General features: G+C 41.7%; 1 protein-coding gene across 3 annotated transcripts in view; it reads left to right on the top strand.

Moving 5' to 3' along the window:
- Positions 1–24,776, top strand: part of DLC1 (DLC1 Rho GTPase activating protein) — a 214,807-nt gene that overhangs the window by 169,969 nt on the left and 20,062 nt on the right. For 2 of the 3 annotated variants that reach the window (XM_030017058.1, XM_030017067.2), the window contains 2 exons: positions 18,315–18,386; positions 21,308–21,389. In XM_030017058.1, the coding sequence (XP_029872918.1) occupies positions 18,315–18,386; positions 21,308–21,389 (154 nt within the window). Of the gene's footprint in view, positions 1–5,240; positions 5,354–18,314; positions 18,387–21,307; positions 21,390–24,776 lie in introns of those variants that run through there. The other variant, XM_030017078.1, reaches the window with a different exon arrangement.

Here is a 24,776-nt window from a genome sequence, read left to right as displayed (position 1 = left end):
ACTGTTGTCTCTCTGTGAAAGCTGACCTTTTTTCTTCATCAGACTGGAGGTCATGCGTGAACACAGAATGAGGTTTAAAAACCCCTGCATCTTACCATTGGAATGCCCTGGAAACTGGTGGTTTTAAAGGTGGAAGGTAAAATCTATTTGCTTAAATATGAAGAGGGATGAGCTGGTTGATTTAGTATTGATATAGCTGCTGTCACAAGAATAGAGAGTGAAAACAAGAGTGTTGGTCCGAAAAAACCCTCTTCTTTCCCAAGCAACACAAAGCTGAGATATATATCCTGCCTCCATTCTGCACCATCATCAGGTTGCTCATCTTTTGATCATTCTGTAATATATATTTTGAGTAAAAGCATCCTTTGTACTGTCTTCCTCTCCCACTTCATTGCACACCGTGACTTGTAAGCACAGAGGAAAAGAAGCAAGGATGCGAATCCGGGCATGGCCGCTGCTGTTCAAATGACGCACAAAGAGAAGAGGGGGGCCAGGGATGACTCCTGGTGCCATGGGGCTCTGCTACCACACAGCCATCAAGGCAGTCACCACAGCTAAACCTAGGGATGGTGCCTTGGCAGAGCCAAACCTTTGTTACGGCTTCCTCTAATGGAGTGTGTTAGAGTCGGTCCCCTGTGACCCGCACATCCATTAGGTCTCGCTGACACAACCACTTCCACCACATACATGTGGAGGTTTTAGTCCTGATAATTTCAGGTTCAGATTCCTTATGGTGAAGCAGTGATCGATTATGCATGCTGCCTTTACCAGTAAAAGAACAGCTATTCTGAATTTTTTAAGTATAAGGAAGAAGGACTTCTTCTATGTGCCACAAGCTATATATTTACTCTGGACCATCTCTGAGCCTTCATCACAGGTTAGAAATTCTAACTACCCTCCTACAGCACTTCTTCTTAATAACGTTTAGTTTACCCAAATCTGCTTTCCCTACTTTCTTGAAAGTTAAATTCAGTTGGTTGTTTTTCTGAACGTGAATCACTTTTTTAAATGTAAAAATATAGCTTTTAATTGAAGGGAAGGCAGACCCATTAACAGCAGAAAATTCTGCAGCCTTCAAAAAGTAAGTCACCACCAGTGACAGCATCTTAAACACAATATGGAAAAGATGCCCTACACCTCCACCTATTTCTATAGACCAATGGTATTCCATGTAAGCTAAGGAGCTTACCCTCTGTGTTTAAAATGGAATGAAAATACTTATTTTCTCTCCTCCTCCTATTTCAGTTTATTTGTATTTATATTTTACCAAATTATATCTTTGTCAAACTATACAATCAATTTTTATTTCTCATCCTTTTGTGCATCCATATAATAGAGCCTTTCTTAAGTACAGTGTGGATCTGGTAATTTCATTTTCAGCCTGAACTGTTGAACTTATGATGTTTGAGGACATTCAAAAGCAGACAAAAACATAGAGCTCACTGATCCCTTCTTTTAAAATAGTCACTTACATGCACCACAAAGAATAAGGCAAGGTTAATTTTCTTTATTGTTTACTGTTAAAAAACAAACAAACAAACAAAACAGGAAAAAAAAATGTTGCCTGGGATCAAATACAAGCAAGAGACTCCTATACATGATGAGCTGGTAATATTTCTAACTTTATTTCAATAGGAAGATTTCTAGAGCAGAGAGCCCATCAATTACAAGCAGTAGAGCAGCACCTATGTTAATGCAATATAATGACTTTACTATGTATTTTGTTAAAAAGTACTTTGGAAAGATGCTTTCTTTCATTTTGTGATTCTCTAGTCAGTGAAACAATACCTTTCCTTCTCTGAAAGCAAGGCGCTCTTAATACTGCTTATCTCTGAGAAGTGATAATGCAAACACTCTTTGTCAAGAGGCCTGAACAATTACAGACTCCTTTAAATAATTACTTTTCAGTAAAGTCAAGTGCTAGAAAATGCAAACTTAATTATTTCACTGACAATGGTTGGAACATGAAGGTCCTTTGGACTGTGGAAATACTACACACAAATACCCCAGTCCACAAGGAATCCAAGCCTAGAGCCAGAGGCCTGGAAACTCAGGCTGAAACTGCTCTATAATCTATCATGCTGTTGCTAAGAGGATATTAATACTAGCGTTTAGAATTGCAATCATGTGTCTGACAATCCTGTGTTTGTACCAGCAGGTCAGTTGACTAATTACGAATTGGGACTTCTCTGTGTACTGCACTATTTAGAAGAAAAGGGATGACAGGGGTACAGTTAACCATTAAGGCATTTGGGCCTGGGAGGGAAAACAGAGGACAATCAAGTCCTTATTATTAGATGCCGTCCTGCGAATCACTCCCTTATGCAGTTACAACAGAAGGAGAATTCACCTTTTAAAGTGAATAATTGTGCCTGTCGGGCAATCCTTTACAATGACTTTACCATCCAGCAAAAGCTCATTGATTGCATTAAGGATAACAGTACTCCACTGAAACAATCCTCTTAGGCAGGCTACTTCTAAAATCCTGTGTCTCTGTCAGGCAGCTGCCTGCTCTTTGAATAGCCAGAGAGATAAAGAAATAAAAATATTAAAGGCCAAAGCTCTACTGATTTCACAATGCTCTTTAAAGCCAGATGAGTGATTAGGGTGGTTGTAGCCTGCTGAACACCCATGCCTCAGGTGGAATGCTCCTCTGAGCACGTTTTACAGCAAATGAGAGACTGGTGCCTTGCTTCTCAGCTCCAAAAATACGCCTGCTTAAGCAGCCCTATAGAATTCCAAGTTAAAATGCAAGCCAGAGAGACTGCATGTCTTCAAGGGTTGATAACAAACTGGAATCAAAGCCTTTCTCTTTCAGATTACCAGCAAGAATCTAATCCAGGTCAGTGATAATCCTCCAGCATCTATTTAGCGATGATCCCAACAGACAGACTGCTCCATCACAAAAGTCACTGGTTCTGACATTGCTGAGGGAATACACAAAGACTGAATGAGGATGAAGATTCCTCCCTTACTGTGGGAGCTGATTAGCTTTGCAAGCAGAACAGGAGAGCTGAACTAAAGCACAAACATAGTGTTTTATCATCAGCATCATCATTCATTTGCTGTTTGACAAAGTGGTAGAGGTGAGAATGACAACCCTTGGATTCACTACCGAGAGCTTCCCATCTTCTGTGTCTGGGCCACATTTGTTAGGTATTCACCGATCTCGTCACTCACCCCTTTCAGAATCCTCAAACAAAACTCTCTGACTTCAAATTCTTGTTTTGCATCTGTCACACAACCCTCTTGCTTTGGATTTTACTTCACTGCCACGCACATCTTCTCCTCTCATGCTCAGCTTTTTGCAGTTCCCTTTCACACTGCTGAGTCCTCCAAACCCTTCCCCCCTTTTTTTTTCTACAGAGTAAAAGTCCATTCTCTCCTTCTTCAAAAGCTTCCTGTGGGTCCTATACAAAAGCTTCCTATACAGAGATGCAGGCTTGGTCCAGGAAGCAGCGTAGGCAGTCCGTGTTTACAAGAATAAACCCTGCCATTTACCGAGAGTATTAACTTGACCCACGGTGGTCTTCTGGTTCCAGCATTATTGTTGTGATGGAAACACCTTAGTAGCAGCATGCTTTCCTACATGTACTGGATAAAATTTTTTTTTTCTTTTTTTTCCCTTCATTTTGAGGACGCTTCTTGGAGAAACAATTTCTCTCTTTTTCAGACTCTGAAAATCACACACAACGCGCAACCAGCATTTTCCATCTCGACGTGACTATTCTGTCATTTCCGAGTCTACCAACTGCATAAAACTATAGACAATACAGACAGAAAGCCAATTAGACTGGGATTACCTTGTCTGTTCAACAGCTGGGGCATAGTGTGTGTCTGTCTTCCTTGTGTTAGAGATGAGAATTCACATTTTACGGGCCTGACCTACCTTGTAAACATATGTCCTGTTGCCTTACAAGAAGCATTCAAAAATGCAGGTAGATGTGGCTGTGCCAAAAAGAGCTGGAGCGAGTTTAGATATGAAGAGGTAATTGATTAAGTGGGTAACATATGTAAAGTCAAGCTTGAAGATATAGTGCAGTTCCATCCTCTTCTGGGCTATTAAAGTAAATTAATGACCTGGAGCTGTGTAGGGGTTTCCAGAAACAACACTATAATAGCCAACTGGCCACAGTTTGCAGCCTAAAGAAGGGGGAGATGTTTATTCTTCAGCAAATTGCCTGCTCAGGCACCACACTATATATACTCTATATCTGACAGATCACAGTGCAGAAACGACAACCGAATCTTAGAATAACACCAGTGGTATAACATACGATGTTGGCTTGGAAGAAAATGAACCAATCATAATCTTTGATGGGACCCAGATATTTTCAAAATTTCACAGTACTCTTTTGCATGCTGATAGTTTGGCAGCTGCTCAAAAGTAGCTATTTTGTGCCATTTTAAAGCCCTGAATGTGAGCGTCGACCAAGAAACAAGCATTCAAACAATCTCTGCAAAATATACAGGGGAATAAATGGTGTAGGGAGTGACTCCCAGGTCCAGAGCTATGAAGCCAGGCTTTGCTTTGCTATCTGCAAGCCGTGCCTATGGCCGTGCTGTGGTCCCCACAGGGAAAACACTTGTTGGTTTCCATCCAGGTCCAGACGGAGATTTTGATGGTGTGCTGGCATTTTCAACGTTTCGCAGCACTCTTTGACACGCTGCCCAGGGAGGGAGGCACCAGCATCCCTTGGCCACCCTGCATGGCTTGTTTTGGGCTGAAGGCTCAGCATCCCCTGTCCCTAGGGCTGCTCAGGCCTTCCCAACCCTTGCCAATTTATAAAACCAAGGAGCCACGCTGCCTTCTCTATGAGCGCTCTTCTGCACGTTTCCTGGTAAAAGTATTTAGAGCTGTGCTGACTGCTTTTTATAAACATCCCTATTGCCTAAAAGGCCACGGCAATAGCTGACAGCCATTACAAATCACAAAGGAGCAAAGGGGACAGACACCATTAGATCGTCTTTGACCGCGTTACCTTTGGGTTGCGAAGTTCCCCTTGAGCCCCCAGGCGTGCAACGGGGCGGGGGGAGGGGGAGGGGGGAAGGATCGCTTTCTGCTTGTCTTTATGGGTCATGACCAGGTAAGCGCTTCCGCGGGCTGCGCCTGCCTGCGCGCAAGTATCCTTCCCTGCGCGGCGCGGGGGCGCGGAGCGGGACGGAGCGGAGCGGAGCGGGCCGGGCGGCGGGGCGGGCCCTGGGGGCGGGGGCGCCTGAAGGGGCCGGGCGGCCGCGCCGCTCCTCCGCGCCGGGTGTCAGTTGCGAGCCGCCGCCGCGCAGGCAGGCAGGCAGGGAGGCGGCCCGGCAGGCAGCCCCGCGGAGGCACGGCGGCAGACCATGATCCTCACACGTAAGCTCGGGGCTCGCCCGCCCTACCCGTTGGGCGCAGGCTCCGCGCATCGCGGCCGGCGTTGGCGGGGAGGTGCTTCGGGGGCAGCGCGGTGGGGTTTGGGGAGGGGGACGGGGGGACGGAGGTCCCTCTCCTGTTACATCCCGCAGCGCCCTGAAAGGCAGGAGCGCGGGCGGGCTTCCCGCGGGGGCGGCGGCGGCGGCTGCGCTGCCCCGTCGCGTCCCGTCCCGTCCCGTCCCGTCCCGTCCCGTCCCGTCCTGCGGTGCGGTGCGGTGCGTCCCCAGCCGCGGGTCTGGGGCCCGCCGGCCCGTCCGTGTTTGCGGGGGTGATAAGCGCCCGTCGGGGCGGGAGCAGCCCCAGGTGAGGCGGGAGGGCCGCGGGAGCCCGGAATGACTTTTGTGGCTGGGAAGCGGCGGTCCGTTGCGGCTCTGGTCGGGAAGCGCGGGCCGAAAGGGTTAAGGTCCCTAGGGCCGAAGGCGCGGAGCTGCTGAGGTGCTGCGGGCGCGGAGCAGCGGGCAGGATGCGGCCTCTCTCTGTGGAGGGCACACGGTGGCCCATCTCTTCTCGCTCTTTTTTGGTGGGTTTTCCTTTTTTTTTTTTTCTTCCCTTCCCTTTTTTTTTTTTTTTTTTTTTTTTTTTTTTTTTTTTCCCGGGAGTCCTTGGGAGACGGGAACCGTCGAGTTTCTTTTGAAGTTCTTCGTAATTAGCCCGGTGGCCTCCGGGAGCCGGGTGGCTCCCCCCGTGCGGCGGTGGCCAGCCCTGATGTCACCCCCGGAGGCTTTGATCCCCGCGGAGGAGCAGCACCTCCTGCCAGTCGCGATCACCCCCCCGCCGCCCCCTTCTCGAGGCAGACAGAAAACCGATGCTGTTGCCCAGCCGGGCAGTTTTACCTTCCACATCGCCCTCCCGTTTTCTGCAAACAACCACCAGTCACTTACTTCCACCGTAACTGTGAAGTTGTTGAGCGATGTGTTGCCATTAGCCTAATGAGCTCTAGTGCCAGTCAAGGGCACTTACTGTTGGTACAACAGTCTTTTTTTTTTTTTTTTTTCATTCCCTTGTTCTCTTTGGGAAAATTAGAGTATTGAAGAAATAGCTACATTTAAACAATGTATTTAACTAGGTCAGAAGGTTCTGCCTGATGTGTCATAGTACTTAACACATGTGAATTGAAAGACTGGGGAATGTAATTTTATCTTAGTCATCAGTTATAGATGCTTTTATTTTTTTACAGGAGTTAAGTGTGATCTGTTTGAATTGCCCTGCCCTGATCAAGAAATTCCCAGCAGAAAGTCAGTAACAATGCTCTGAGTCAGGTTGTGTTTTAAGGCTGTTTGTAGTGAACTTAGGGAAGATTATAGGCAAGCAGATTTCATACGAGCCTCTGAGTATGAATCTATCAACAGCTCAGTGCCAGACTGATTCAGCATCCATCTGGCAGCCAGGCTATTGCTGGCTGTCGGCACACGGGGTTGGTATTAGGCACGTCTGGTGATTGCCCAGCTGTAGCCTGCTATCTTGTCTTCCAGGTATCCTTACTGATGTCCTGTAGGCAACCTGATCTGCGTCTCCAGCAGAAGCAACACAAAAGGGAAAGGCTGAGGTAGTCAGGAAGTGGGATGGATCTCCCTCTAGCAAATGGTTTTGGGTTACTACTTCAGTTTGCCTGTGGGATCCTGATCAGGGCTGAGATTCTTTGACTATGGAATATAGTATATGCAAAAGAAGATGTAGATATTGTTTTGAGAAGATTCCTTTCATCTACAAGTTCATAGAAATCAAAGGAGTTGGAGCTACCATTTGTAATCTCTAGGACTTCCTGACCTCTTTATCTTCTTTTAAAATAACTTCGGTTTGTTAATTGATTTTTTTTTTATCAAAAGGAAGTGCAGATACATTGTTTTAAACACCATGGAGCTATTGTTAAATTTCATTTCTAAATGCTAGTTAAAAGCAAGAATACGTCTTGTCACGTTTTTATTTGGGTTTTAAATCTCAGTTGTACAGATTCAGTCTAAGATTTTTAATTCTTGAGTCAGGGTCTTCCCAGCCAGTTCTGCAGCTGCCCTTGCTGGGCCAGAGAGAAAGACTGATGCTAGTCATGGAAACTCGCAAGTACCCTGTGTATTTTGCCTCTGGTGGGAGCAGGGAAAAGGTACTGCAGTTGTCCTTATGCACTAATCTCGAATGTTTATATTAGGATTCCTAGAAGAAGGAGATGAGAGGTGACTTGGTTTTACTTCTCTGGTTCTTCTAATTCGTTACATTCTAGGCAATGGTTTGTTTGAGGCATGTGAATTTATGAGTTCTGCAAATATTTAGAGTTCCAGTTTGCACGATAAAGTTTTTTTCTGGTCAGAATACCACAGTATGTTATGTTTGGGCTTCTTGAGAGATTCAGACTTCTCTTCCAATTCCCCTCTGATTGGAGTTGTGCTATTGGCTTCAGCATAAACACAACTGCACCCTTGGCTGGTTAAAAGGAGATGGGGGAAGAGAACTCATGTGCTTAACAGGATGGTCCTGTACTGTAAACAAGCGCTTTTCATGCTTAACTATCCTTCCTAGCAACAGGAAGAAGGAAATGAGGCTATGCAAAAGGACCCTGACACATTTCAGACAATGCCAGACCCACCCTAGCATTCATACAGTATAGCCAGAAGACTTGGGGAAATAAAAATAACTTCAGATGTTTCCCCTTCCTTCTTGTGCATATTATAGAAATACAGCAATCAAATGATCTGAAGTTCACAGAAAACTTGCTGGTTTGATTGCCACTAAGTAAAGAGATGATGCCCCTATATAATTTATATATCTTCATTGGGTGTCATATTGTTCTGCTTACAGCCTGATCCTTGGTGTTTCAGGGCGAATGAATTACAAAACACTGTATCGTCTCCAATGATGTAGTGAGTGTAGCTATCCAGTAATTTTGGTAATCTCAGCAATTCCAGGCATATTTCTTCCTTGTACCTATGCTATTCTGGCTGGTGCGGGGTATCAAGATTGCCTTGTGTATTTTTTGATTTCCAAAGGTTTTTTCCAAGTTTTTTTCTTTTGTCTTCTTTATTTTTTCTTCTATTTTTCCCCCTTCTGTTTTAAGAAAGAAACAAAGTCCAGCAGTGATGAGCAAGTCTCATGAAAGGGTCAGAGGACTGGGCTGTGATTGGAGCTTTCTGGTTCTTTTCACTGGACACTTACTCTGCCATACTTGCTGACACTGAGTGCGACCCTATCCCGCACAGCATACCTTTGAAATCAGTAGGTCTGTTAGTACAGTGTACCATTGACCATAACTGGTAGAAGTAAAATAAAGTCAGGAATGACCTAACCGGCTAGCTTTAATTCACTGACTTTCATTACCTGAAAGTTACAGGTAGTGCTGCATACCTTTCTGAAGTACTTTGGTGTCTTTAGAAGAGCATGATAAGCATTGTTATTTGTTAGGATTAATATTCTTTCAATTATTGTCTAGTATTCATTTCCCTTGGGAAGGACTGTGCTAGATCAGACTGGGTCAGGAAAAAATATTACCTGGTCTCCCTTCTAATGAAGACACAATATGATGGCTCTCTTATTGCTGGTGGGGACTTTTTTTTAAATGGTGGAGAATTCCTTAGACTTGGTTTTAAACATATTTATTTTATATTTGTCTAAATCTCTCTATTCAAATGCTCATCTCAGTCTGTGCAAAGAACGCTTCCTGAGGAGAGGCATGAAAGACATTTGCTGAAGCCAGCGGTGGACACAGTTTGACCTTCCCAGACCTATTCTTGTCATTTACTGAAGATTCAGGATTAAGAAAAATATACCCCCCCGCATTCTTGCATTTTGGGGATGTTCTTTCTGTGACCCTGTGGACCCACAGAACTGGATGGTTTGCTGAACACCTTTCCCTCTGTTCTCCATATGCGTCTCAGACCAGATTTCCTGTGCGTTATAAGATACAAGAAACTTTCTAGTGTAAAGCTTCACGATCTGTTTTAACTTCCCGTCTTCTTTCCATACGTAGTCTCTCTGGTTTCCTTTGCAGTGCTGCACCGGCTTTGCAGTGCTGCCTTGGCTTTGCTGTGTCTAGACCATTCACTCAAGGTGTGACCATTAGATCAAGTACTGAGAAAAGCATTTTCAAGCATGCAGTGCACAGACAGAATACTTTAACTATCTGTAATATCTGGAAATCGGAACTTCATAGTAATATTTCCTTTGGGAAAACCCAGGTTTGCGTCTTTAATTCCGACTTAGAGAAAGAGGCATTCAGCTGGGATGCTACCAGCTTTATGCTGGGCTGTTTCACTGCCACTGGTATTTTGTATCTAGTGTTGTATCATCCACACAGGGTGCAGTCTGGGGACTGCGTCATCAGTGAGGTAAGCACTAAATGGTTATGATGCAAAGGTAATCTTTCTTGCATGCAGTTCTTCCTATGTGTGTGGATGGTTTTGAGGTTGAGGCGTAACAAGCTAGAATAAGTAACTGACTGTATAAAATCTACTTTCTTCATATGAACCACTGAGACAGCTCAGATCAGCTCTTATACCATTATTATTTCCTAGATCTGAACGGGTAACCCAGACTTTGGGCATTTTTAGAGGAAGTATCTGTCATGCAGGACCTACTCACTTTTGCCTCCCTCTGGAGCTCAATGAGCCTTCAATTTGAGCTTTGCATACAGTGTGCAAGTTTATTAGCTTGCAGACAGGGTGCAATGGGAGAATATTAATGCTGGACTTGGGACTAGCAATGGTTAACGTTTGCCCTTCAGTATGTTCTCAAAGGTCATTCTAACCAAGTCGTTTCTGAGGGAAGAGAAGGTTAAAGTCATCTTCTGTTTCCCAGTCTTTGGAGGAGGATTCATTTCTCACTCTGGAATCTGTCAACATGACCTCCTTCAGAGGATTTGACTAACTGCTTTCTCTGCCCCAAATAATCCTCCTCCAAGACCACCCTGTGTTAATCAGGCCAGATAAATAACCCACGTGCCCAATTATTTCTTAAGGTTTTTTTAAGTCACTTGACATCTTGTTCCTCTTCATCTATGAACCTTCTTAAAAATGAATGGGAGAAGAGCATCTTTAATCTTTAAAAAGAATCATTCTTTGGCAGGAAAACTGCCACGTGAGGCTTTAGTTTTCTGTTTAAACAAAGTTAGTTTTTAACTTTAGATTGCGTTCTTCTTTAAATTTCTTTCTTAATCCTCCTGTATATGCTCAAAATGCAAAAAAACTATTTAGGAATAAATTATGACCCTGATTTACAGTGTAAACCAGGAGTTGTGGTGGTTCCTTTGTGTCCTAGAACATGCTTTCCCAAAGTCTTCAACAAATTAGGAAGTAATGCAGCTAACCTTGGGCAGTTAGAAGCATATTTAATAGTGTGAAAATAAGCAGTAATTGCGATCTGTTACAGAGTGTACAGGGAAGGTGCTCGACAGAGACATGAGGAATATCTTTTATTCCAGTAGCCCTGTATTAAATCCTGAAATGGTGCTGATTTGATGCTTTTCAGAGCATAACAGTTGCTCCAAGTCCTCTTGACAGAGGGGAGGACGTCTCGCTAGCCAGGACATGTCCTGGGGGTGGTGGTTGTGCCCCCCCTCTGCCCTCTTGCCATCAGGCACTGTCTTTCCTTGGGCTCTGATGAAAACCTGGGCTGCTCGCCATGCTTGGGATGGGGCTTGCAGCACAACTGGACTTAGAGAAAGCAGAAGTCCCATTTACAATATTTTTGGGGTAAAAATAACGAGGAGAACTGTTAAAACTGACCCCCTTTATTCCTGAAAAAGAGTGCTCTTGGACTTGAGAGACCTATGGATCCATGTTGGGAAGGGCTTAATTCTGCTGAAATTGGTGGAGGCTCCCATTGATTTTGGCCACTGTTGGCTCAATCCCTAAACATTTTAAATATTTTCAACAAATGCTGTTTCTCTTGTTAAGTTTTGAGCTGAAAGACTTTTCAAGTGATTTCGATATGCTGAAGACTATGAAAAGGAGATTCAAGTTAATTAGGTTTTAGTTCACAAAAGCGGTATTTTGTTTCCTGTGCTAGCCAAGAGTATTGGCAAGCAATTAAAACTACTATATTGTGTAACCTGTTACAGTTGGTAGGGAGGGAAATTGCATACAGCCAACATACACCTATGCAGATATTTTGGAAACCAGTCACTTTTTTTTTTTTTTTTTTTTTTTTTTTTTTAATTTATTTAGCTTTCATCATTAAGGGAATAAACAAACTTAAAACCCCATCAGTGGAAGTAAGCCATTTGCTCTTTCCAAAAGCTCTGCTGACAAAAAAACGGTGTTCAAGCTTCCTGATTTTTTTCAGAGAAAATATCAATATATGATCTTAAACATCTGTTTCCTTACTTCTTCTTCATCTGTTCCCACACAAATTCCAAACATACTCTGTTTCTTCTCCCAGTGTCCTGTGGTTTATACATAACATCAGCAGCATAGTTACTGTCTTGCTGCAAGGCTCCGTAACTTGAAAGAGCCAGTCCCATGTTTAACCCAAAGCCAGCAGGAACGTGAGAGTGTTTCTTCAGTCATCATCATATAGTTGAAAAATATTTGAGTACCATTCCCCACCATCACCTCTTTCGAGGGTTTTTGTAATTAGAAAGCAGTATATATATTTGATGTCATATATGATTTCTTTCAAGAACTTGCGTTTTTTTCCCCCCAGAATGTTTTTGGTAAGAAGTATTTTCTTAAAGATTATGTGTACATCCATATCAGCAGCGTTAAGTGGAGATCACAGCATATATCATTTGACTGTGGAAGGTAAATTGAAGTACAGTGAAATACAGGAGCACATCAAAAAAAGGCAGCTGCTATTGCAAAATATAAGTTGCACTTTAAAGGTGAAGGGAGAAAAGGGACCCTCTCAGGAAGGTTTGTTAGCTTTCACTTCAAAACCTGCCAGCTCATTATCAGTTCAAAAGTCATATTTCTTATTCTCTTGGACTCACTGGTTCTTCCAGAAATAAATCCTTCATGGGCTGAATGTGTCAGACTAATATTTTAGGACAGTTCTATAAGATTAGATAGTTCTCTTAGAATAAGAAGAGATTCCAAATGTGTTAGAAATTTGGCAAGAGCTTTTAATGGGATTTTCAGAATTCTCTAGCTTTTAGTGGTTGAGTGTTTATTGACAAACTTACCAAGTTTCAGTGTTTGAGGGCATTATCCTTATAAAATGCTGTTCTTCATTAATTACATTTTTGCTTTCTTTAGTCCTTGCTACGTGCTGCTTTCTTGAAAGGTGTGGAGCACTAAGGTAATGATACTCCCTAAGGACTATTTAACTATATAGGTTTGAGAAAAAACAGATTTATGAAAAGGAATTTAATTATTTTCAAGCTACAGTCACGTATCTTGAAAGGGAAAACCATCTGAGGCCATGGACACATAGCAGGCTAACTCTTACGAAGTCATACTGTCCCAACTTTAAAGGGCTGCAGGCATATGACGTTACACAGAACTGATTTATCATTTTCAGTGCCTGGCCTGCTCATTCATAGACAGCTGCAGTGCAATTTTTTTCCCAGTTTACCTCAGATTTCACATGCATGTTCATGCATCTGTGGACTGAGTGGTTGGATAGTGTGATCAAGTCTAGTGTTGGGATCACAATTCACATGTCAGGGATGTAATTCAAGCACTTGGAAAAATGATTGCTTGTATTTGGGCAGTGGAATTCTATTCAGAGAAGAATATTTCTCATATATAGCACAGCTGGTCTTAAAAAATATTATCCTGAATGATTTCAAGCTTCTTAATAGCTCAGGACAGTGTTTTGGAGTTCAACACAAACTTTGCAAAGCACCAGAAATTTCAGAGGGACACAATATGTCAGGACAGGTAATTTCTGATACAGACAGAAAAAGAGGATGCGCTTCTGAGCATGCAAGCCCCTTTGCAGCCATTAAACTGGAGCGTCAGTCTTGCATGGGAAAGAATCCTCTTTGTGCTCTGTCTGTGCCTTAGAAAACGTGCAAGTAGTTTATAGAGTTTTATGCATTAGACTAAGGAGCAAGCAGGTTCATCTCTAGTGTTCATGGTGAGAAATCACATTCTCTGCATTGCATGGGAGAGGCTTTCCTGCAAGCTAATTCAGGAAGATGATTTTGTATTCAATTTTGACAATTTTTCTTCTTTTCTGAAAAAGTCAAATAGTGAATTTCAACTGGGATGACCTGGTCAAAATTAAGACCAAAACCAAACCAGGCTTTGGTATGGTATTGGAGTGAACCTTCAGCAATGAAGCCCATTTATTGCTGAAATTTTATTTTAGTAGCATTGCTTTGACCAGTCTCGCCACAGATTTTACAATCTGATCTCTTAACAGAGCCAAAAGGTGAAATGAGTTGAACTGATGTATTGAGGTGCTAATATGGCTATAAAGGTGTCTGAGTTGAGGCAAGAGGAAACCATCTGCTTGGAAGAACTGTTCATATGATGTTTAGCACTTAGGTGAAAATGGAGTCAATGCATGACTGTAGAAAGATACATCTGCTTTGCACCTTGTCCTGAAGACCCTGAAAGAGCTGGTGCTTAACTTGCGTGTTATTTCATGGAAGCAAAGAGAAAGGAAGAATAAAAGCAAATTATCTTGCTGCTCCTAGCTAGACTGCTATGATAATTTTTTTCTGAAAGGACATTATTGCAGCATCACACTGTGTGGGTTTTATTTTCTATAGGAAGGAAGGTATCATCCAACAAAAGACTATAGACATGTTAGAGTTCTGCCTTCTGCAACTGCGGTATTAAACAAGGTGTGAATTGAGGTATTTTTGCTATAAAGTTTTAAACTTGCAGGGCCATGAACCAAGATTAACCAAAGTTAAACAAAAAGGAAGCTAGACGTTTCCATTTTCACTTACCAGTTTGGGGAGGAATTGGGTCCTCCTAACCCCCCAGGAAGTGGGTAAATAAGGACTAATGGTTCCCAACCATACACAAAAGGAACTCGTACCCTTGATTTGAGCATGGAGGCCTGCTTTGTGAAACGGACTAACAAATAAAGCTGTTTCCAATAAAAATTTCCTGTTTCCTCTTTAACACATTTGCCTGCTGTTTGCTTACACGACACCAAGAATAAAGACTTCATTGTACTCCTTTTTGGTGGGTTGGGTTTTTTTGGGGGGGGGAGGGGGAGACGGATTTTTTTTGTTTTGGTTTACTTTCTAAGAGATTTTCTTGTGTATCAGGACATTTAGAAATAATAGCGCAATTTCTTTCTTGCCAGCAGTTCTTTCGTACAAGAACCTCCTGCTGCTGGGGGAGGGCACAGGACGCACATTTGAAAAGCTGCACATACATTTCTTGCCTGGAATGTATACTGAATTGTAGTTTATTGTAAAGGTTTTAACTGGCAAGGATGTTTGATTCAGAAAGGAAATGGCACCACAGGGATGGAGCCCCGGGGAGGAGGGAGTGAGACCGGTCTCTTGCCCACAGCAACTTGTACCAGCTCAGCTGCCAGGTCTTCAATCAGAAGGATGCTCACAGTGGGAAATTGCTTTGCATATCATGGCAGATTACTTGGGGCTGAAGTGGGGCTTCCCTAAAATGGGTTGGAAAGCAGCATAGAGCTCCTCTGCGAGCTCCCTCTCCTTCCTCCCTGTGGCTCTCAGCTGGCCCCAACCAAGCAGGTGCTGTGCTTGGCAGTGAGTTCGTAGCTCAGGTGATGATCTGTAACCTAGGTCCCCTCGGAGACTGAACGAAGGCTTCTGAGTGCACTGTCCCTTCTAAAACTTTTTAGAAGTAGTGGAAAAATCTGATTTTGGAAGCTGTGGTGTTCTCTCTTTATCCCTCATTATGCTGGTTGCCATTGATCCAGATGACAAGGACTTGCATATATTCCAGTGTCCACCTGGATATGAAACTGTGGCAGCTGGCAAACCAACAGTCTCAGAGCTGATGCTGCTGAGTTGGATGAAAAGCTGGTATTTGGAAAGTGTGGGAATGAGCTTTCTCCTCTAGCGTAGTTTAAATGATTTGGCCAGAACCTCAGGTTTAACTAAAGTATTTTATTCTCAAAGGCAGATTCCAGTTAAGTTGTGGTAATGAACTTTTTACCTATACAAGCTTTCAGCTGTTTAAGTTTGTATCTCTTACGTGAGGAAGCCTGTTCTGTGTACTCAGCTTTCTGTGAAGCCTATTCAGCACACCCTGGGCTGGATTCTCCCTCCAGCTATTTTGATCTGCCTGAATTTCACATACATACACAGTTTTGTTCATACTCTGGCTCCTCAGTAACCAGCAGGGTTGAGATGGGGGAAGCTGGGTTGGAAATGACCTTTCCATTCATCTGGTCACAGCGCATCGGTACAGTCTAGGAGCAATCCTGGGTTTGGCCAACTGGAGTTGAACAAAAGGAGCTGCTTTTTTAGGTCCTGCCTCTGCTTTGTCGCCCATACCCCTGCCACGTCCCTCTCTGACACACACTTTGAGTGGATGGAGGTGACACGGAGAGAGCCCTGGCCACTGGGGACTCCCTGGCCCCTTCTTCAAGACAGGTCTGCAAGCCCCTCGCCCTTCCAAGGACTTGTAACAGGAGCCAGAGGCTAGAGCCCTGGCTTTCCCAAAATGTTTGAGATGGAAATGGGGCAAATATTGCTTTTAAACCCTTGGTGCTGTTCCTGTACCCAGCCCTAGGCGTTTGCCTAGCCTAATTGATGAACAGGTGCACTGGTGTTTTATTGTTCTCTGCAATTCTTGTGGCCAACCAGGAATAACTCAGGTGTTTCGTTGACTAGGTAGACTTCTTGGGGGATTCTCAAAGGTATTATTTTGAAAGCAAATATGCTCTGAAAATCCCAATGGCACCTGACACCTGGGTGCCCATAAAATATGACTTCCACATAACTTGCATATATATTTGCAGAAAAGATACACAAAGCTTCTATAGAGAACCTTTTCAAAAGTCTGATAAATGTATATTCATAATTTTCTAGCTCTAGAAATATTTTACAGGTCATACACCTGAGGTGCTCAGTAAAGGACCTGTGAACAAATATTTAAACACGTTTAAGAGCCACTGTAGTAGTAAGGAATCTGACACTTTTTTCAATTGCACTACAAGCATCTACCTGCATTTTTAGGTAAATACTGGTTATCAAGGAATCTTTTTTTTTTCAGTTTTGAATCAAGTAAAATTCTCATTCAATCCAGACACTTCTGCAGGATGTGACCTATAAGATAGTGCATTTTATTTTAAGTACACTGAAAAATTAATTGCAGGTTTTTTTACTTTAATTTAATTTTCATTGCTTCTGCGATAGTAATATCCTGTTGTTTGTTCTTACTTTAGCAGTACAAGTTTTAAATATATTTTAGATTCTTTGTTTTCCTTCTTTATTAACTTTCCCATGTATTTCCTTAGGATACTGAAATTAAAATACTACTTTAAGCAAAACTTTACAATCGCTTGTGATTGGAATTGAAGAATGCTTTTTCTAAATGAGTAGCTAAGTGAATATGTCTGTACGTGCTTGTTCTCATGTGGTCCCATAACCCAAAGGTGAAGCAAACACAAGTTACACAAATGCCTGCTTGTCCTGGCTTCAGCGAGAGTGGATTTTTAGCTGTTTATTTATCTGGAATGTTGTGCTTTGGCTCACCTTAACCCTTTGGTATGGGTATGTATCTTAGCAAAGTAATCTGGCAAAGTACAAATATTTTAACCCTGTTGGAGCAATTTGGAAAATTAGAGGGGGATTGCTGTCATTTTGGAGATGCTAAAAGGTGCTTGCCGTTTCATCCGATTTTAATTGTGTACCTATATTGCACTGGGAATATTTCATAACTTGCCAAAATCTTGAGATATTTTACTTATGTTATGTTTGGCTCTTCACTGCCCTATATGCAGTAACTTGTATTCTGAGCAATTCTGAGCAAAACCCTTTGTGCAACATTACTGCAGCAGGTAGCTATAGTATCCTCTCCAAGTAGGTGGCAAGATTGTTTACTGAGTTGTACATAATGAAGCTTTTCTTTTCTGGTCCATCAAGAACAATGAATATAATCAAAGCCAGATGAACTTTAAGAGTTTCTGACTGCTCCCTGTCTGTTTGAGCAGTTCTAAGCAGGGAGCTAAATTCCCAGTAGCACTTTCTTGAATTTTTAGAACAGAATTAACCCAATCTGTTTCCTGAACACTTGGAGAATACCCTAAATACCTTTTATATTTTCCTAGTTTGAGCTAAGATAACATATTCTTTATTTCTGCTTGTATTAGGTAACAAATGAATTTATGTATAATTTATTCATAGACTAATATAACCCATGTTCAGAGTGTTTCTTTTGGTGTCATGTATATATGTATGTGAATAATTTCATTTTGCGGCATGCTGGTTTGGGCAGTGTGAGGGAAGGTTAGCTGAATTTCCTGTAATATACCAAGTAACTCATAAATGCCTTGAAGACCTCCAGTGAAACTAGGTTCTTGTTGGGTAGTAAATAACGCACTTGAGAGCTGCAATACAGTGCGTTGGTTGTTCTTGGGCTTGGGTCTGTCAGTACTATCTACAAGATGTTAAAGTGCACAGTATTACGAGCTCCTTTGTGCCAAGAGTATCATAAGATTGTTGAACAAATGCTGCTCATGTTGATTGTGCTGCTGGTTTCTCTAGTGTTAACAAAACCTGTATAGTGTTAACAAAACCTGTATGGAATAATCCATAACACCTGCGGTTTTCATCTGTGCCTGTTTCTCTAACTATTAAAATGATGAGCTGTTGATAAATCATGGGTGAACGCTAGTGACTTTCCAGAATCTAAGATCTGTTGGATCATGAGAAGAAAAGCAAACTGGGAGAAGCAAACCTGTGTCTCAGTTCAAAGTTGCTGAATACCTTCATGCTTATTTTGTAACGGGAACAGTAGAAGTGGTGGAGAGGAGCTTTTTGCTTTGCAGATCCCTAATCGGACGGTGTCTTGTTTCTGTCCTCTTCCAGAAATCGAGGCTAAGGAAGCTTGTGACTGGCTGCGGGCTGCCGGGTTCCCGCAATACGCGCAGCTTTATGAAGGTAGGCACCTGAGCTTGCAAGTCAATCATCCCCTGGCGATTTTTGGACAGTAAGGTGTAATATTCACCAATAAATGAGGTTCAGGGGCACAACTGAAGTGCCAGTACATAAAATTACTATCAGGCACTGGGCTGCTCTCTGCTACCCACCGCACACATAGATGTACCCAACCCAATGAGACTCTGAAGCACTCATGGAGTTTTAAATTTGTTCCAGGTATCTGTTTTAGTCTGAATCTTCCAAATGTCCTCACAGCACAAATGTTATGTTAGCACCATAGTACATTCCCTGTAGTTAAAACACAAATGAACTATGTTTTCATGACTGTAGTCATCCACTGCTACAAGCCTAGCCTTAGAGAAACACAGAAGCTGTGTCCAGCTCCACCGGCCAGCTCTCCTAATGGAGCAGAGGTAGGAAATTCTGTGTGTGCGTAGATGTTATCTCTACACCTCATGATTCCCAAGTCCTGTCAGAACAGTCTGGGTTGTTGTTAGACGCAGGCTTACTATGAAGGGAAAAAAGAACATACAAGCCATTGTTGTGTGGGTGTGCAGCAGTTCCTCGAAGAGACTGCTGCCTCCTGCGCTCACTTGTCCTTCTGTGGGATGGAATCACTTTGCCAGTCTGCTTTTACAAAGGTTTTGTTCAGTTAAAACTGTTGTCTTCATTGCCTCCCTGACCTACTAGGACCTTCCAGTTTTGGCATATAGTTCTTACACTCTGATGCCCAGTAACCTACAGAAGTTTGTTTTAAAGTGTGACATCCTTTTTATATATGTATATTATTGTTCAGAATTTCACCACCACCACCACTTAAAATTACTTGCATTGTAGTGAAATTATTATGCACTCTTATCTGCCTCTTCTTTTTTATAAAACAAACTCCAGCTGCTGCTTGTAAGAATGAGCATAGAAAGTCCATTATTTACAGTGAATAACTGTTGGAAATTACAGCAAATGCTGAGCTGACCTTCTTGAAAAACGATCTCGTTGAGCTTTGATTTGCAGCTGCATTGGCAATATGAGAAGATAATAGCACTTTCAAAAGCAGCACTTGGCAAAACTTTTCTTTGCCTGTTCAGAAATTAAATTTCCTTTTATTATTTCTCTTCCTTTTTTTTTTTTTTTTTTTTTTTTTTTTTTGTGCTAATGGAGGTGCCAGGATTTTCTTGGGATGCAGAGCTGGGACTGTACTTCCAGTCTTTGTTAAAACTGGGGACGAGACTCTCGGCTGAATTTGTGGGCTTGTGGCTTTCATGTTATGCTGATCTGTAAATCCCCTCATAAATTACTTGCATTCAGAAAACATGTCCCACCTGTAGTTATCATTGCCCTACCTAGAGACTCTAAATTTATATAAAGTTTCTAACATAGGACCATGTCCTGCCTAACATCAAAAGGACTGCAAAGGTGAGAGCAAGAGGTGAGAACAAGGCCAGCCATACCCATTGAAAAGACAGCTGTCCTTATATGAAAACAATATACCATTGTCCTTTGCAAGCCCCCCTGGCAGCAGCAACAACAACAAAAACAGCAGCAGCGTAAATTAAGCATAAAAAAAAAATTGGACTCGTGCAGTCTATCACCTTCTTCCAAGTCACCTCTCTCACTTAAGTTCTCCCATATGTTTTCTTGTGGGCATTCTAAGTTACTAACTTTCTCAGTGCAAAAATTTAGATCAGCACTGGTGAAAAATACCGGTTGAATGTGCTCACCCTCTTTACTTGCACCTTGGACTTAAAACACTGAAGGGGAGACCTATGAATCAATTGGGTATATTACAAGAGTTCTGAGAAGTCACCTATATGGAGCAGCCCCACACAGTACACATTTAAAAAGGAGATTAATCAGTGAGCCTTTGTCAGTTGCTTTGCTAAAACTGCAGTTTTCTGTAGAAAAGAGAATTTCTTGTGTTTTGCAGAATACATAATAATTTGCTTATTCCTGGGGCAAAATCAAGACAAATAGTTCATTTGAGATATTAACTTTTGGTATAGAAAACCCAGAATATTAACTACCTTTCCACAAATTAACACCAGTCCTACTCTTTTCATCATTTCAGATCATTCTTTCCTAGTCTCTGGAAATTAAAATACTTTATAGACAATCACTTGGACCAGGCAATGTATGCAACTGCAGCAGTATATTTGTAGTTTGCCCCTGTATTGCTGTGTGCCCTGAACACCCAGTGGCTTTGGTGGGAGTTTTGGCTGTGCAAGGAATGCCGGATCAGGACCTGTATGACAGTCAGGAATCTGTGGAGGACAGTAAATAATATATATATGGTTGCTGCTTCAGAGCTGTAGTAAATTTTCAGCTCTTTGCCAACATTGTTTCCTCCCCCTCGCTCTCCCAGTTGTTTACCTAAATAATCTCCTAAGGAAAGGAGGCAGTATGGGCTGCGCACAGCTTGGCTTGCTTTCATTTCAGTCCATATCTCATTAATGTTGTAACAGTGTCAAACTTTTAAGCAGCTTGATTAACAGCCAAGGAGATCTGGGTTTTCATTCTTTTCCAGAGATTTGGGGTTTACTGACCTTTTTTCTTTAATGTGAGATATTAGTACTTCAATGGAAATTGTATATTTATTTTAAACAAAGCTAGCTTGAGTCAGTTTATGCTTCTGATGTCTGGTAGGGAGTTCACGTTTGCCTCTCTCCCTCTCCTGTTGTTTCATCTCTGCTTTGCTCATTTTTCCTCCATTTTGCATATGAACTTTCAGTTATCAAAGCTGCACGTCAAAAACTTGTACATGAAAAGGAAGCATCTCTGGCATTTGAGGTGATAGCATGTGTTTACCTGAGACGTGCCAATCACTGGCATCTTGGAGAGCTCAGCTGGAGGCAGCAGGTTGTTCTGAAGTAAGTCACCACTGGGAATAAGAGTTATTTTGATTCCATCTGTCTCTATTCCTGCAGATCTCCTTTTTCCAATTGACATCGCTCTAGTCAAGCGAGAGCATGACTTTCTGGACAGAGACGCTATTGAGGCCTTATGCAGGTAGGTGAAAAAAAATCACACAGCATTTTGAAACAAAACCCTTCCTGTGTAATAGAAAGTATAACCTGGGAAAAGCATAACCTCAACTGAATTATGTACCATTAAATAACCATCTGCTTGAGATCTTTTTATTGTCCACTATCAGTATGCAGTTTTTCTTAGCATGATATATTGGTCTGAGTAATGGTTGGGGATCTTATTTAAAACAAAGTTGGGAGGAAAGTGGCCCGAGTCTTTGTGACAGGTATTTCATAGGCATATTTTTTATTATTCTTAATTTGCTTTCATTACTAATTCCCAAATTAGTTACACATGTGAAAGCAGAACTGTGCTGGCTAAAGCCATCTGCACGTACAACTGTAGCATCAGTTCCCATACAGGAATTGTTTTTTGGGAGCAGTATTAGCAAAGTGGTGCTGCTGCACTCTGTTACTCTCCTTTCTTATGTTGGTTAGCAGCTATGTATACGAACAAAACAAAAAGCTATGTATACAAACTCTCATGCTGACCTCAGTGCATCACCCTGTGTGCACCATGATCACCAAAGTGAGTGCAGGTATGGCTGAAATGGATAATGTGAGTGAATCTAAGAGTTTATCACCACTGCAAAGATTGGCCTGCCCTCAGCCATGTGCTCCCATTACTTGTCTTTGTTGTTTATGGGCTCCTTCCGCAAACCAGTTCAACTCACCCTGCAAAAAGAGGTGATAGTCCCTTTGCTGGGTTAGTAAATTAAATCAGCCTGTGAAAAGGCATAATGAAGTTCAGAGTAGGTGCAAAGGATGGGGCAGGACCCCACAGCCAGCTGCAGGGGCAGGAGAAGGGATGGGTAGAGTAAAAGAGAGAGCAAGACTTGCCGGTGTGTGACAGCACGTTTTCACAGAACTACAGCCTCAGCATTACCGAGTTTATCATAAAAGCAATTGCAGTGGCCCCATCTGACACTTACCCATCCATCAGTTGCCTCCTCTAGTGTGAGTCCACAATCTTAAATGGCAAAAAAATGCCTTAACTTTTCATATCTCCTATTATTTAGAAATAAGTGCAGTTTTCTGCTGCTGTCCTTCAATATGGCAGCTTTCCAAATTGTCTGCAAAATGAATGCTTTTGGATACTGCATGCATGGTCTGCAACTCTAAATGTCAGTAATTCTAATGAATTACAAAACCCTTTTAAGAAAGGCTTTGAGTTTATAGTGTTCTCATGCCATCACTGCCGTACTTGGAAGGGAAAGAGCGGGATGGGAATTTAAAGTTCTTCAGAAATATTTACAAGATTTTCAAACTAAGAAAACAGATTTGTTATCCAGTTATTAGGAGGGGAAAATCTCATTAATGTTATATTCACACTCAAGATGTGCCCTACTCAAGTGTAGAGCACCTATTCCATTGATATTAAAATGTAATACATTGGTCTGCTTATTTGTGTGCTCTGGAACTTGTGAAGTCATTGAACAGAAAGTACAGCAATGTGAATAAATGCTGGTTCCCAGAAGCGTGGTCTTCCCTTGCCAGGAAAACAAAATACAGTCAAGCCAGCATATTTTGGACCTAGTGCTTGCCTGCAAGAATACTTTAAACTTGGGATTATTTATTTATATGGGGAAAAAAAGGTAGCAGATTGTTTCTGACTGGTGAAAGTAAGAATTTGCTGTCCATATCTCTTTGAGATTTGCTGCTAGTGTGATCGATAAAAACAGTTAGCACTTTCTGAACATAGAGGACAGTAAAAAGATCTGTAGCCTAAGAATGGAAGCCTATATTGTAAGTCTTCTAATAAAGGTGAGCAAACCAAAATGATATGGGTATATAAATATTTTGTGAAACTAGGAAGTCTTTAATAAGTCTGCTGATGGTAAAATAACCTCTTCACTTGCATCTTCAAATTGTTTTCTGTGTAATATGCGTAAGAATCCACCAGTCTTACTGTAGCTTGAGACAAGATTTTAAAGGCTGAACTATATCATTCTGAAGCCTGTGGCTTAGATGTCGGAGTTATCTTTTATGAAGATAACTTTAAAACTGAAGCTAAAGTTCCTCCAGAAGCGTTCAGATCCCACCTCAAAATAAAACTGAAGTAAATCAGTTAATCATCTCAGATGCCTGAGTTTGTCCCTTTACCATTTGCGTTAGACAAAAGCAGTACATTGTCACAACATTTCCACCTTTAGAATTTTTTTTCACACCTCCTTGTTTAATTTTGTAAACCTCATTAAAAAACATGGAGGAGGCCCATCATTTGGAATGCTGCCTTTCTGCCTGAAGCCTGGGTTTATTTTGACTCATGCCATGGTCAGTGTGTAAACAGTAAAGGGGTTTACTCAGTTAAAGACTTAGAGCTGTTTCACAACCATAAGTCTATCACTATTTCTTGACTGAAAATCAGAATAGTTTTGGAGTTATTTGCATTTTCAGCACAGAGCTAAATGAACACTGTATGCAGTGAATGGTAACAAAATAGTAAGTTGTCTGTGCTGAGAATCTGCTTTTCTGTATTAACAACCACTGTTCTGCCAGCAGTTCTAATTAACTTGTTCTAATTACTACATATGAAGAAATTGTTTTAAAAAAGACTGTCGAAATCACAGTGACAGGGATTTTTTTAAGTTTGAAGCACTTTAAATGATAGTTGACATCTGAACAGTTTTGTAAATTATTGTTTAATAATCTTATTAATGTAAGCAGGAAAACTAATGTAACTTTAAAAACAGCTTATTAGTAAATGTTTTGCCAAATTCCTTTCTAAATGGAAAAGGTATCAATAGCCACCCCATTAAGGTTTTTCTGGAAAAATTTTAAGTGCAAAATGGGTTGAGACTTGAATTACAGAGATAGCATATGGCACTTGGTAACAGTAGAAGATAGGTGGTTAAGAAATGTCATTTAGTGATCTTATCATGAAATGTAGGGTTAAAAATGTAAAAACAATGACTCTAATTTGCTAGGATGTAGTGACTGTCCAAAGCGCTGCTGGCCTTGGTTTCATAAGACTTTATGTAGATTAACGACTGGGAATTTATCTCCAGAGGATAACTGGCTGCACTATGCGCTGACGAAACTAAGTACTGAAACATGCTTATCCTAAAGGTTGTTGCTAAGTACAAAATACATAGCAAGTCATGATGGAAATCCTATTTAATCTCCTTATGCATAGCTAGAAAACTGCCACACTATATACGGAAGAGATTTCTTAAATCTTTTGCCGTCAGGACTTCTCATCCAAGAAATTGATTGTAATGGATTCGCATGAGCAGCATTCACTGCTCATATCATTTGGTTTGTTGAGAGCTGGCCTCCTTTGCAGGTTAGAATGTGCAGATGAACCCCAGGAGCCAGCGTAGAGGCTGTCCGCTGCAGTGAGACAAGAAAGCCCTTGTATCATCAATTA

Source organism: Aquila chrysaetos, chromosome 1 (assembly GCF_900496995.4).
Source record: "Aquila chrysaetos chrysaetos chromosome 1, bAquChr1.4, whole genome shotgun sequence".
Lineage (NCBI taxonomy): Eukaryota > Metazoa > Chordata > Aves > Accipitriformes > Accipitridae > Aquila > Aquila chrysaetos.
The sequence above is the reverse complement of the archived record's forward strand: the minus strand, read 5'-3'. Positions and strand labels throughout refer to the sequence as shown.